This window comes from Schistocerca piceifrons, chromosome 8 (assembly GCF_021461385.2).
Source record: "Schistocerca piceifrons isolate TAMUIC-IGC-003096 chromosome 8, iqSchPice1.1, whole genome shotgun sequence".
Taxonomy (NCBI): Eukaryota; Metazoa; Arthropoda; class Insecta; order Orthoptera; family Acrididae; genus Schistocerca; species Schistocerca piceifrons.
The window spans coordinates 91,424,344-91,439,148 of record NC_060145.1 but is presented as its reverse complement, the minus strand read 5'-3'; the positions used below and the strand labels follow the sequence as shown (position 1 = coordinate 91,439,148).

The 14,805-nt window shown below is 45.8% G+C and overlaps 1 protein-coding gene across 1 annotated transcript in view; it reads left to right on the top strand.

The window, feature by feature from the left end:
- Window positions 1-13,596: 13,596 nt before the first annotated feature.
- Window positions 13,597-14,805, top strand: part of LOC124712093 (pro-neuregulin-2, membrane-bound isoform-like) — a 194,826-nt gene continuing 193,617 nt past the window's right edge. The window contains exons 1-2 of the mRNA XM_047242390.1: window positions 13,597-13,612; window positions 13,704-14,034. Of these exons, the coding sequence (XP_047098346.1) occupies window positions 13,597-13,612; window positions 13,704-14,034 (347 nt within the window). The remainder of the gene's footprint in view (window positions 13,613-13,703; window positions 14,035-14,805) is intronic.

Here is a 14,805-nt window from a genome sequence, read left to right as displayed (position 1 = left end):
ATGGTTTTTTGACTGAAATGTGGTCGTGCATTGTCGTGCAACAGCAAAACATCCTGCTTTTTCCGATGTGGTCAAACACGACTCAGTCGAGCTTGAAGTTTCTTCGGTGTCGTCACATATGCATCAGAATTTATGGTGGTCCCACTTGGCATGATGTCCACAAGCAAGAGTCCTTCGGAATCGAAAAACACCGCAGCCACAACTTTTCTAGCAGAAGGTGGGGTTTTGAATTACTTTTCCTTGGGTGAATTTGCTGATACCATTCCATTGATTGCCTCTTCGTCTCTGGTGAAAAATGATGGAGCCATGTTTCATCACCTGTCACAATTCGTCCAAGAAATTCATCTCCACCATTCTCGTACTGTTCCAAAAGTTCGCTGCATACCGTTTTTCTTGTTTCTTTGTGAGCCACTGTCAACATCCTGGGAACCCACTTGGCACAAACCTTTTTTAACGCCAACACTTTCAGTATTCTGCGAACACTTCCTTCCCCTATCCCAACGTATCGTGACAATTGTGACAATTGGTTCACTGTGATGTGTCTGTCAGCAGTCACCAATTCGTTAACTCTCTGCACATTGTCTGGAGTGTGTGCAGTACGAGGCCTGCGAGGACAATCCTCAATATTGCCGTGCGCGCTTTCATCACATAACCTGCTTGCCCACCGACTGACTGTACTGTGATCGACAGCAGCATCTCCGTACACCTTTTTTCAACCTCTTGTGGATGTTTCCCACTTTCTCGTTTTCACAGCACAGCAATTCTATGACAGCACGTTGCTTCTGACGAACGTCAAGTGTAGCACCCATCTTGAAGACATGCTGTGACGGCGCCACTCACGGGAACAGGTTGAACTAAATTTGAAAACAAGCGGAAAGGATGTGTTTACACAGTGTAAAACTTTCACACATGCAGAATGAAAACCGTATTTTTACAAAAATAGTGTGCATTTGTTTTGGAGTGACTCTCCCTCGTAATCGAACGTCGCTTACAAGCGAACGTTGACTAAAAAAAAAATTTAATGAAATGCAATGTTTATTATGTTTGCCGGCCGTGGTGGCCAAGCGGTTAAAGCCGCTACAGTCTGGAACCGCGCGGCCGCTACGGTCGCAGGTTCGAATCCTACCTCGGGCATGGATGTGTGTGATGTCCTTATGTTAGTTAGGTTTAAGTAGTTCAAAGTTCTAGGGGACTGATGACCTTAGCAATTAAGTCCCATAGTGCTCAGATCCATTTGAACCATTTTTGTTATTATGTTTGATACATAAATAATAATATGAATATGTGATAGGATATGGGTAACATCGGTAGACAACCTGGAAAACGTTCTCATAATATAGGCTGTTATAATAAGATTCATCCAATTTCACAAGCCGGCCGATGTGGCCGAGCGGTTCTAGGCGCTTCAGTCCGGAACCACGAGGCTGCTACGGTTGCAGGTTCGAATCCTGCCTCGGACATGGATGTGTGTGATGTCCTTAGCTTAGTTAGGTTTAAGTAGTTCTAAGTCTAGGGGACTGACGACCTCCGATGTTAAGTCCCATAGTGCTTAGAGCCATTTGAACCAATTTCACAAGTCTATATCTTCCATATGAATGACGACAGAAACAGGGGGTGAATATTAACTTATGCCTAACGAAGTTGTTATTTTAAAATGAACCATTATATTTTAAATGGGTATATCTACACTCCTGGAAATGGAAAAAAGAACACATTGACACCGGTGTGTCAGACCCACCATACTTGCTCCGGACACTGCGAGAGGGCTGTACAAGCAATGATCACACGCACGGCACAGCGGACACACCAGGAACCGCGGTGTTGGCCGTCGAATGGCGCTAGCTGCGCAGCATTTGTGCACCGCCGCCGTCAGTGGCAGCCAGTTTGCCGTGGCATACGGAGCTCCATCGCAGTCTTTAACACTGGTAGCATGCCGCGACAGCGAGGACGTGAACCGTATGTGCAGTTGACGGACTTTGAGCGAGGGCGTATAGTGGGCATGCGGGAGGCCGGGTGGACGTACCACCGAATTGCTCAACACGTGGGGCGTGAGGTCTCCACAGTACATCGATGTTGTCGCCAGTGGTCGGCGGAAGGTGCACGTGCCCGTCGACCTGGGACCGGACCGCAGCGACGCACGGATGCACGCCAAGACCGTAGGATCCTACGCAGTGCCGTAGGGGACCGCACCGCCACTTCCCAGCAAATTAGGGACACTGTTGCTCCTGGGGTATCGGCGAGGACCATTCGCAACCGTCTCCATGAAGCTGGGCTACGGTCCCGCACACCGTTAGGCCGTCTTCCGCTCACGCCCCAACATCGTGCAGCCCGCCTCCAGTGGTGTCGCGACAGGCGTGAATGGAGGGACGAATGGAGACGTGTCGTCTTCAGCGATGAGAGTCGCTTCTGCCTTGGTGCCAATGATGGTCGTATGCGTGTTTGGCGCCGTGCAGGTGAGCGCCACAATCAGGACTGCATACGACCGAGGCACACAGGGCCAACACCCGGCATCATGGTGTGGGGAGCGATCTCCTACACTGGCCGTACACCACTGGTGATCGCCGAGGGGACACTGAATAGTGCACGGTACATCCAAACCGTCATCGAACCCATCGTTCTACCATTCCTAGACCGGCAAGGGAACTTGCTGTTCCAACAGGACAATGCACGTCCGCATGTATCCCGTGCCACCCAACGTGCTCTAGAAGGTGTAAGTCAACTACCCTGGCCAGCAAGATCTCCGGATCTGTCCCCCATTGAGCATGTTTGGGACTGGATGAAGCGTCGTCTCACGCGGTCTGCACGTCCAGCACGAACGCTGGTCCAACTGAGGCGCCAGGTGGAAATGGCATGGCAAGCCGTTCCACAGGACTACATCCAGCATCTCTACGATCTTCTCCATGGGAGAATAGCAGCCTGCATTGCTGCGAAAGGTGGATATACACTGTACTAGTGCCGACATTGTGCATGCTCTGTTGCCTGTGTCTATGTGCCTGTGGTTCTGTCAGTGTGATCATGTGATGTATCTGACCCCAGGAATGTGTCAATAAAGTTTCCCCTTCCTGGGACAATGAATTCACGGTGTTCTTATTTCAGTTTCCAGGAGTGTATTACATGCAATCACCTCCAGCCTTGGGATACTTTTTACTATTACGCTTAGTACAAAAGTTTCATTTAACGTTCGCAGGTATTCAATGCGCATTTTGTTTGACCCAAAACAAACATCCACACGGTACTCAGACTCCTCTCATACTCTGGCGAGCGTGTACGGCAGTAAACTTCATTCACTGCTGCTGTTATGCAGCGTCGCAATATGCACAAAGTTGTTGGAACGTTAGGCGAAATGTTTCATAAAACCTCCACAATTTCCCCGTAAATAAATCAAACAATGTCTAGGAACTGCTGGTGCCATAGACGAATATTTTGGTGCAGTACCGTATTCTTGGCGAAAATACCTTTTGCTGCTGTTATTGATTCTACGCATACTGAGTAAAGCTAACAGCACCAGAGAGACCCCCCCCCCCCCCCTGGTAACCACATGAAATGACTGGCGCCAAGGTAAACTTTTTATTTCAATGTATAATTAAAATACGCCCCATCTTCTTTCCTGTAGAAGTTCAATATTTGCCAGACTTATCGCTCGTAGAACATCAAGACGGTTAGTAGGGTTCTGCCCAGGTACGAGTCAGCACTACAGCATCAACAATTCTGATTGCTTCATTAATTAGTGCACGAAGGGTAGCAATGTCATTGACTGGTGTGGTGTACACGCGATTTTTGACGTAATCCCACAAAACAGGAATAATGGCACGAAATCGGGAGAGCGCGGGGGCCATGCTATGGGACCATCACGAACCATCCACCTCTAAGGAAATGTGTCATTCAGCAAATCCTGCACGTTCAGACTCCAATGTAAGGGTGCACCATCATTCTGGAAGAAGATGAACGTCTGCAGCTCTTCGATCTGTGATAGCGGGAACTGTTGGAGCACGTCCAGGTAAGCATTTCCCGTTATGGTTTTCTCTGCGAAGAAAAATGGGATCATCAACCTCTCGTGCATTAGATCACACCGCACACTCAGCTTCGGGCTGTCGTGGACGTGTTCACGTATGCTGTGTGTGTTTTTCGGAGCCCCAAATCCTAATGTTGTGGCGATTCACGTTTCTAGAAATGTGAAATGTTGATTCATCTAAAAACAGGTATTTTTCTGGGTAGTCGTTGACGGCGGAGGATGTCATCATAGAATACGAGAATTCATATCACATAGGACGATGGTCTGGCTCCGATGCTCGGAGCATTTCCACTTTGTACGCAGTGAGACGCAGTCGCTTATGTAACGCTTTATGAACAGTTGATCTTGTTTCCTGCAACTCGCGTGATGCACGACGAATTGACCTCTGAGGGTTGCGTTCAAATGCATCTTGCACTCTTATCAGCACACGTTTAAGACACGGGAGGGCGCACATTCCGAGGAAGGTCTTTGACACTGTCTGTCTCTTTAAAGTTTTTGAACCGCCTCAGTATGCTAGTTTTTGCCGGAGGTGACCTCCCACACTAGCGTCGATAATTCCGCACAACCGTTGTCACAGATTTGCTCTGCATACCAGACGACACATTACTCCTTTTTCTGACCTTTTGCCATTTTGATGCAGTCCAAGCCGAATCACATTTAACAATAAAAATCTGTAGTATCTTCAAAGATTTTCGGAAATGATAGCGAACCCCTGTAGAGTATATAATTCTGTCTATGACTTTCATGTCGCCATCGAGTACCTGAATGTCTTTGACATCGAAGAATTAATATCGTCTCTCATAATCTCAACATCGATTTTTTTTTAATTTTTTTATTTTGAATCCAAGCAACCTCCCTTTTACCTGTTTACTGTGATGATAACTTCTGTGAGTATTTTTTTATTTCGATAACTTATTTATATTCATTTTAAATGATTCTGACTTACAGGGTTATTACAAATGATTGAAGCGATTTCACAGCTCTACAATAACTCTATTATTTGAGATATTTTCACAATGCTTTGCAAACACATACAAAAACTCAAAAAGTTTTTTTAGGCATTCACAAATGTTCGATATGTGCCCCTTTAGTGATTCGGCAGACATCAAGCCGATAATCAAGTTCCTCCCACACTCGGCGCAGCATGTCCCCATCAATGAGTTCGAAAGCATCGTTGATGCGAGCTCGCAGTTCTGGCGCATTTCTTGGTAGAGGAGGTTTAAACACTGAATCTTTCACATAACCCCACAGAAAGAAATCGCATGGGGTTAAGTCGGGAGAGCGTGGAGGCCATGACATGAATTGCTGATCATGATCTCCACCACGACCGATCCATCGGTTTTCCAATCTCCTGTTTAAGAAATGCCGAACATCATGATGGAAGTGCGGTGGAGCACCATCCTATGGTACGTTTAGCTCCTTGCTTGCTTTATTCGTCGACTTCCGCGGGCTACGCGTGAAACTTGCCCGCACGCGTTCAACCGTTTCTTCGTTCACTGCAGGCCGACCCGTTGATTTCCCCTTACAGAGGCATCCAGAAGCTTTAAACTGCGCATACCATCGCCGAATGGAGTTAGCAGTTGGTGGATCTTCGTCGAACTTCGTCCTGAAGTGTCGTTGCACTGTTATGACTGACTGATGTGAGTGCATTTCAAGCACGACATACGCTTTCTCGGCTCCTGTCGCCATTTTGTCTCACTGCGCTCTCGAGCGCTCTGGCGGCAGAAACCTGAAGTGCGGCTTCAGCCGAACAAAACTTTATGAGTTTTTCTACGTATCTGTAGTGTGTCGTGACCATATGTCAATGAATGGAGCTACAGTGAATTTATGAAATCGCTTGAATCATTTGTAATAACCCTGTATATGTTTTTCACCAGCTGCGACATAGTCGCGAATATGAAAAGTGATCTACTACTGCCAAACATTTTTTATTCCAGTCTTTGATCACAATATCAATTCTTTTGACGATGACCGGTTGCAATCCGTAATGGCCATCCTCAGATCTACAATACAAAAATACATACACCTAGTAGGCAGTATGACTTTCAACACAATACAGCATAATGTATCACAATATAATATCATACACCAGCGAAATGTACAGATAAAATACGGTAAAATGTATCTGCTCTACACCATGTCCTAATGCAATAAGGCCGTAATGGCATCGTCAAAACATAAATATACTCAGCACAGCATCGTCACATAGGTCTAAAATAAGGTGTAGAATAGGCCACATCGTACCCGCAGTCAATTTTGCAACTGGCTACTGAAGTACAGTAGCTACCCGAAATCTGTTTGCCTGCATCCTACATAGATGTCGCTACTGTGGTCTTAGATGTAGTCATTTACGTAAGAAACATAATCTGATAAAAACACATTAGGTAGCAGACTTTTAAATATTGATCCCTCTTGTTGTTGTTGTTGTGGTCTTCAGTCCTGAGACTGGTTTGATGCAGCTCTCCATGCTACCCTATCCTGCGCAAGCTTCTTCATCTCCCAGTACTTACTGCAACCTACATCCTTCTGAATCTGATTAGTGTATTCATCTCTTGGTCTCCCTCTACGATTTTTATCTTCCACGCTGCCCTATTATAGAAACCAATAGTGATACAGTAAAAGACGAATATAGTTACCCATATAAAATTGTTGAAAGGAAATATATAAAGATAATAGGTCTGACACTTTTATGGTCAATTTACGGTCAAAAGTAAATATACGTAATAAATTGCCTGTAGCAACCTACAAATTACCTATGAAAGATAAAATGTCTATATGACAACTGAAGAAAAGACAGATCAGTGATCAGCGCCCTCTGTTGCGTCGGCCGCCAGGATGTTACGTATTCGCGCACCGATCGTAAGAACTTAAGCACTAGAGGGCTTTTCGTACATCGTTCTTACGATCGGTGCGCGAATACATGACATCCTGGCGGCCGACCCCGGGATTTAATGCCAGTGTAAGTGAGGTTTTATATATATATATATATATATATATATATATATATATATATATATATATATATGCTTATTACCATACTTGATTGTTATGTTTCTTTGCTTCCCTAATGTCAGGAATTGCTTTACACATTCCACAAAAAATAAAATAAAATTAGGACAAGCAATATTAACTCAAGACTGAGCTATGTGGTAATATAAGAAAAAGCAAAAGGGCTTTGAAAATTTTTGCCATGGTAAATTTTGTTTAAATATTTTGAATTGTTTACTTACAATTGTTGAAAGTTTTGATCGCAAGTGTGTATTTTGACCTATCTTGAAATTTATACCAAATATGAGAAGTACGTGTAATGTATATAATTGTTTTTTTGCAATAGAACAACATGAAGCTGCAGATTTGTGTGTATAATTGTCGTGTTTAAGTTCTGAACTATCACATATTACACCATCTACAAAAAACGCAATGTGGTTTCAAATATTTTTTGAGGCTCATTCATTGTTAACTAACATTACCACAGAGCAATTAATCAATTGTAGCCCTCTTGTACTTTTAAAATGCGCTCGATAATAAAAGGGATAACTAAAGTTTTCCCCCTTGGTTCCTATTCTCTTTTCAGATTTATCCTTAGTTATCTTTTTTGATTGCTCTACGTACAAAGTCGGCAGAGGACTCGTTTCTCATCCACTCCTTTCCTTTCATGCCCTTCAAGTATTGAAAACCAATGCCACTGAAAGCTGTCCCAAGTCACATCGCAAAGGGAAACATATTTCATCATACAGAAGATGCTATGGGAGTACCGGCCTCTCGGAACAAATCGTTGGAGCTAATATAATGCATATTTATCTTTAAGGCACTCCAACAGAGGTTGGTTCAAATGGCCCTGAGCACTATGGGACTTGACTTCTGAGGTCATCAGTCTCCCAGAACTTAGAACTACTTAAACCTAACTAACCTAACGACATCGCACACATCCATGCCCGAGGCAGAATTCGAACCTGCGACCGTAGCGGTCGCGCGGTTCCAGACTGTAGCGCCTAGAACCGCTCGGCCACTCCGGCCGGCTATTTGGCAAAGAGTATAGATACTCGAAATATATGAGAGTGGCGTTTGGTCGAACACGGAGTGCTGTGATTTGTTGGGAGATACAGAGATGCTTAAAAGGAATTGGTAGTTTGATTGCAAGTGGCAACTAAGGGGATAATATATCCAGCGGCAAGAGCTGTTCGTTTGGACTGAAGGGGAGGATTAATTCTTGTTCAACGGCTAGGGGTTTTTCCTTACATTTCTGCGAGGAGGTGGAGTCGGTTGCTGGTGCCGCGAAGGGGAGGGATTGTAGATGTAGATGATACAAAAGAAAGAGTCTAAATTTACCTTACGGACAAGTGGGTGAATTTTTTCAGTCTTGAGTTAAATAGTTATTATAGATAAGGTATTTGAGAGGTAAACGAGATCTCTGTTTATAATGAGATAGTCAGAGATCAGCTGGAAATCAGAAATATGTAAAAAAGAAAATTGGGATTGTTTTGTTTCATGTGCAGGGATCTGGATCCGCCACTCACAGTTGGAGATGAGCTACTACAACAACGGCTTGCTCTGTGGCTAACCTTTGGTGGCTTTCAAAAGTGGATGTTTTAGTGTTAGCCCACGAAAGTGAGTAGTCGTGCTGTAAGGCGTCTTCGTGTAATCCCACAAGTGTGAGTGGAAGGACTGGGAAAACGATAGACGCGTTCGAACGAGCTCGAGATATCCTGATACACCGCAGAGCTTAATACAGTATCGAGAGCTGCTCAAAGATTCAAAAAATGGCTCTGAGCACTATGGGACTTAACATCTGAGGTCATTAGTCCCCTAGAACTTAGAACTACTTAAACCTAACTAACCTAAGGACATCACACACATCCATGCCCGAGGCAGGATTCGAACCTGCGACCGTCGCAGTCGCGCGGTTCCGGACTGAAGCGCCTAGAACCGCTCGGCCACCGCGGCCGTGTGGTGCTCGAAGAGTCACGTGACATTTGACCCACGCGGCGCGAAAGCAATTGATCCTGAGGATCTAAAAAATTGCCACAAGAGCAAGCTATAGCTCCGCTTGAAAAAAGGCATTGTGCAATACAGTTAGAAATGGTAATAAATACTACCAAGGCACAAACTCCTGTATTTATGCCGGCCGGAGTGGCCAAGCGGTTCTAGGCGCTACAGTCTGGAACCGCGCGACCGCTACGGTCGCAGGTTCGAATTCTGCCTCGGGCATGGATGTGTGCGATGTCGTTAGGTTAGTTAGGTTTAAGTAGTTCTAAGTTCTGGGAGACTGATGACCTCAGAAGTCAAGTCCCATAGTGATCAGAGCCATTTGAACCATTTTGAACCTGTATTTATGAATACGACATGTAAGCATTTTATGATGATTATGTAAAGCTAACAAAGACGAAAGTATGGCCCTTCAAAAATGTTACTCGACTCTCATCCCAATATTTTTTTCTTTATTGTTATTTCGTCCCCCTCGCCCCATATAGGCGGGAGGGTGGGCTCTCAGCAGTACAATTCTCCGCTCTTCAGTCAAGCGAATTAAAAAATGTACGACGAAAAATACAAACAAAATTTGTGGCTGTTTTGTATTTTAGATTAAAAAATGGCTCTGAGCACTATGGGACTTAACAGCTGTGGTCATCAGTCCCCTAGAACTTAGAACTACTTAAACCTAACTAACCTAAGGACACCACACACATCCATGCCCGAGGCAGGATTCGAACCTGCGACCGTAGCAGTCGTGCGGTTCCGGACTGCGCGCCTAGAACCGCGAGACCACCGCGGCCATTTTAAATTAAAAATGAAAGACTGACAGTTAAAAAACGGAAAGACATACATGTTAAAACGTAACGCAATAAGGTGAAATTACTCTGACAAAAATAACGAAGGACTACTCTTTCACTTAAAATCAGAGGGACCTGCACTAGTTTCAGAAGTATTGCCGGAGGAGAGAGTATATTCCATAGGTTTGAGGGTGTGGATGGAAAGATAGCAAAACTATGTAGATGAGAGGTAGGAGCTGAGTTAGTGGGAAATACAGCCGATGGGAAAGACACAGGGCGAGCACTAGTGTGTCTGGTAGCTAGGGCAGTGGTTGTAAGAGGAAAAGGATGAGGATGGAGATAGGAGCCCTGTTGTGAAGTTCGATAGACGGGGAAGAGTTAAAGTATTAGGAGGGATCTCATTGTCTGGGAGAAGGAGTTGGCTGAAGTTGTGCTGGTATAGGATATGGAGTAGTGTGCAGGTGTCGGGACGGAGGGATGTTTTGTTGATAGTGTGGCGGCATGCTTTGTGATCAGAGGGGGACAAACTGATTGAGGAGGATTTGGAGGGATCTCTGGGATTCTGGAGTGTAGCGCAGAGGACGAGGAAAGCGGTGTCATCGGCATACTGAAGGAGGTGGACCCTTGAGGGTGGTTTGGGCATATCAGCGGTGTAGAGGCGATAAAGCAGTCGACAACAGAGCCTTGGGGCAGTCGTGCAGTGGGATAGAAGGTGTTATTAATAGTGACAAAGGATGGGTGATTGGATAAGAAGGTTGCAATAAGGCCCGTCGTTAACTGGAAATGCGTATGGCTGAAGTTTGAAAAGGAGACCGGAATGCCATACACGGTCGCAGGCTTTTTCTAGGTAGGGGAAGACAAAAAATAATGGAATTATGGGAGTTGGGTTGGTGGGATAGGAGATGTGTAAGATGCAGGAGCTGGTCATCAGGGGAGAAGTAAGGACGGAAGTACCACTGGTTAACGGGAAGAAAATGGTTTTGGTTCAAATGTTGATGGATGCGTCGGGAGAGGATGGATTCGAAGGCCTTGGTAAACACTGAGGTGAGGCAGATGGAGCGGTTTGAGGTTTCGGTAAGTAATGCAGACGTGAGCGGGGAAAGTGTTGCGCGCTTTTTGTGGAGTACTTGTTTTATGTTTTTTGGCGTATTTAATACTATATGTAGTATGTCGTCCGAGTACTGGAAGCTGGATGCCGGGCTGGGGCAGCAGTATTTGTATGTTCAAGGATGGTAGAGAAAAATGAGTAATGAAATTGTGGGTCATCAGGGACGGAGTAGATATCAGACAGATGTAATTCAAAATTGTTAGCTCTGCTCGGATTAATACGAATGCAATGTTTTGGTTATTTGTTAGAGACTATAATAGCTTACTGTGTGAACTGCAAATGAGAATTTCGAGATGAATCCTTAATAAACGAAATAATTCATGTTAAATTGACTGTGGTTGCGATCGCGAGAATAAATAACAGCTGCAAGACCCGTTGTGGATATAGAAACAACAGCCGTCACTAGATCGCAGGACGAGCTAAAGCCGTCGGCACACGGACCGTGCATCCGAACATCGAGAGTTGAGTCGGCACGGTAGCTCAGCGTATTCGGTCAGAGAGCTGGTTGGTCTCTGTAATAAAAAACTGAGTGAAAGGATCAATAACGAACTTGAAAGGATGTTACGTGACGTCCGCAACGACGAAACAAAAGGATCAACAACGAACAAAATGTTAAGAAAGAAGCTGTGCCAATGTCCTGAATAGAGTTATTTGTACGTGCGGTGGTTCGCGTCTTGAGACTTCCAATTTTTTTTTCCCAACATTCCATTTTTTATTAGGTTCTGATACTTTATTATTAGTTTAAGATAAGTATATATTACAATATTTGATGTTATGTAAATATAAGTTCACCTTTCTTTGAGGAGTGACTTTGTCGTCTGGCTTAATTACAGGACAGCTTGCGCTACTTGTATAAAGATATTTTGCTCCTTTCCTTTTACGCTTCGTAATTCATATGTTGCAAAGAGTCTGCTTCTGGGTAGGAACAATGATCAAGTAAGACTGACCTTGGGGTTTTACTAAAATGTGGAAATGGTGAAACAATGTTTATCTTATGCGGAGAAGTATTCCAAATTTATACCGCACTCTTTGTAACGGAACTTCTCCAAGATTGTGTCCTTATTGATTGGACATGGTACTTTCCTTTCCGTGGACGATGGAGGGAATGTGCGTTTTAATAGAGCTAACGTGGGAATTTTACGCGCGCCCGCTGAGTAAACAGTGTGATTTACGAACTAGAAACATCCCTCAACTGCCGCTGGAGTGCGTTGCGATCGCGTATACCATGTTGAGGGCCCACATACCGTATGCAGAAGTCGCATCGTTCCTGAGCGTTCAGCAGCACGTTCAACTTGGCACGCTCAACGTTAACGTTAGACAGCACTGCCCGTGCGCCAACGGCTTAAGGCTCCACGATTAGACAGAATCGTGTGAACCATGATTGTGATCATTTATTCCTTAATGGCTGTGTTTGCCGCCAATAAAACGCAGTCGTTGGGCCGGCCTTTGTCGCCGAGCGGTTCTAGGCGCTACAGTCTGGAACCGCGCTACCGCAGTGGTCGTAGGTTCGAATCCTGCCTCGGGCATGGATGTATGTGATGTCCCTAGGTTAGTTAGGTTTAAGTAGTTCTAATTTCTAGGGGACTGATGACCTGGGAAGTTAACTCCCATTGTGCTCAGAGCCATTTGAACCATTTTTAATGGCTGTGTTTACATATGATCTGTTCTCTGTAAGATACCGCAGCACGTGTTTTACGGTTATTTTTATGTTTAAAATCCATAATGCATTAATAATGTGATGACACATGAAAGATTGGGGTTGGGTTGTTTGGGGAAGGGGACCAGATAGCGTGGTCATCGGTCTCATCCGATTAGGGAAGGATGGGGAAGGAAGTTGGCCGTGCCCTTTCAGAGAAACCATCCTGGCATTTGCCTGGAGTGATTTAGGGAAATCACGGAAAACCTAAATCAGGATGGCCGGACGCGGGATTTAACCGTCGTCCTCCCGAATGCGAGTCCAGTGCCTAACCACTGCGCCACCTCGCTCGGTGACACATGATAGAGATGGACGAACAGAATTCGTTAGATTAAAACTGTGTGCCCGACCCAGTTCGAGTCTCGGTCGGGCACACAGTTTTAATCTGCCAGGAAGTTTGTCCGCAGCTCGTGGTCGTGCGGTAGCGTTCTCTCTTCCGACGCCCGGGTTCCCGGGTTCGATTCTCGGCGGGGTCAGGGATTTTCTCTGCCTCGTGATGACTGGGTGTTGTGTGATGTCCTTAGGTTAGTTAGGTTTAAGTAGTTCTAAGTTCTAGGGGACTGATGACCATAGATGTTAAATCCCATAGTGCTCAGAGCAGTTTTTTTTTGCCAGGAAGTTTCGTATCAGCGCACACTCCGCTGCAGAGTGAAAATCTCATTCTGGAGAATTCGTTAGCCCGAGATTTGACGATCTGTGAACTGCTCGAACTGCACCAGTAGATAGTAGTGTTGCAGGATTTGACACCGCACTGTGACTGATCATTTTGACGAAATGAGAAGATCGTATGGCATTTATTGGCCGGGATATCCCCTTCGGAGTTCGCCCGTATTGCAAGTCTTTGTAGTTGACGCCACTTCGGCGACTTGCATGTCAATGCTGAAGGACACACAACACCCAATCCCCTGCCGGGAATCGAACCCGGGCCCCCTTGCGTGGGAGACGGTAACGCTACCGCTGCGCTACCGAGGCGGATATCATGTTCATGGAGTACTGGTCTGTGTCAGCCAACATGCGTGGCTGGTCGTGTTAGGCTCAGCATCACTAAAAGCGTTTCTGGTGTGGCTGGCCTCTCGCCGTCGCGGCACCTCGCTAGCGTTTCTGTTGGTCGCGTTGCAGGTTCGCGGCCGCGGCTGTCGCTGCAGGCGCTGCCGGCCACCGTGAGCGTGCGCGAGGGCGACCGCCTGCGACTGGTGTGCCGCGCGCCCGCCAGGCGGCAGCACCAGCGGCCCCGCCAGCGCCAGCGCCAGCGCCAGCGGCCCGGCTACGGCCGGCGGCCCCGCCGGACGTCGGCGTCGGCGTCGGCGCCCTCCTCTCCCTCCTTCTCCTCCTCCTCCTCCTCCGGCGCAGTCAGCTTCTCCTGGTACCGCGACAGGGCGCGCCTGCTGCCGGCGCCGGCGCACTCGCGCGGCAAGGGCGCGCCGACCCACCTCAAGATCCGCAATAAAGCGTAAGTACCCACTGCCCGCTGCCGCCTCTCTAGTCTCTTATGGTTCTGCTCTCTGACAAAGTTGACAGTAGGACGGGTTTTCGTAATAGTGCGAATCTGCACGATAGCTTCGTAAATGGGAACGTTATTAAGCACATGAACGAAGATCTTCGCCTATTAACAGGTGTCACAAACGGGTTTAAAGCATTGCATTGTTTTCTATACAGGGTGGTCCATTGATCGTGAACGGGCCAAATACTCACGAAATAACCGTCAAACGAAAAAGCTACAAAGAACGAAACTTGTCTAGCTTGAAGGGGGCAACCAGATGGCGCTATGGTTGGCGCGCTAGATGGCGCTGCCATAGGTCAAACGGATATCAACTGCGTTTTTTAAAATACGAACCCACATTTTTTATTACATATTCGTGCAGTACGCAACGAAATATGATTGTTCTAGTTGGACAACTTTTTTCGCTTTGTAATAGATGGCGCTGTAATAGTCACAAACATATGGCTCACAATTTTAGACGAACAGTTGGTAACAGGTAGGTTTTTTAAATTAAAACACAGAACGTAGGTGCGTTTGAACATTTTACTTCGGTTGTTCCAATGTACCTTTGTGAACTTATCATTTCTGAAATCGCATGCTGTTACAGCGTGATTACCTGTAAATACCACATTAATGCAATAAATACTCAAAATGATGTCTGTCAATCTCAACGCATTTGGCAATACGCGTAACGATATTCCTCTCAACAGTGAGTAGTTCACCTTCCGTAATGTTCGCACA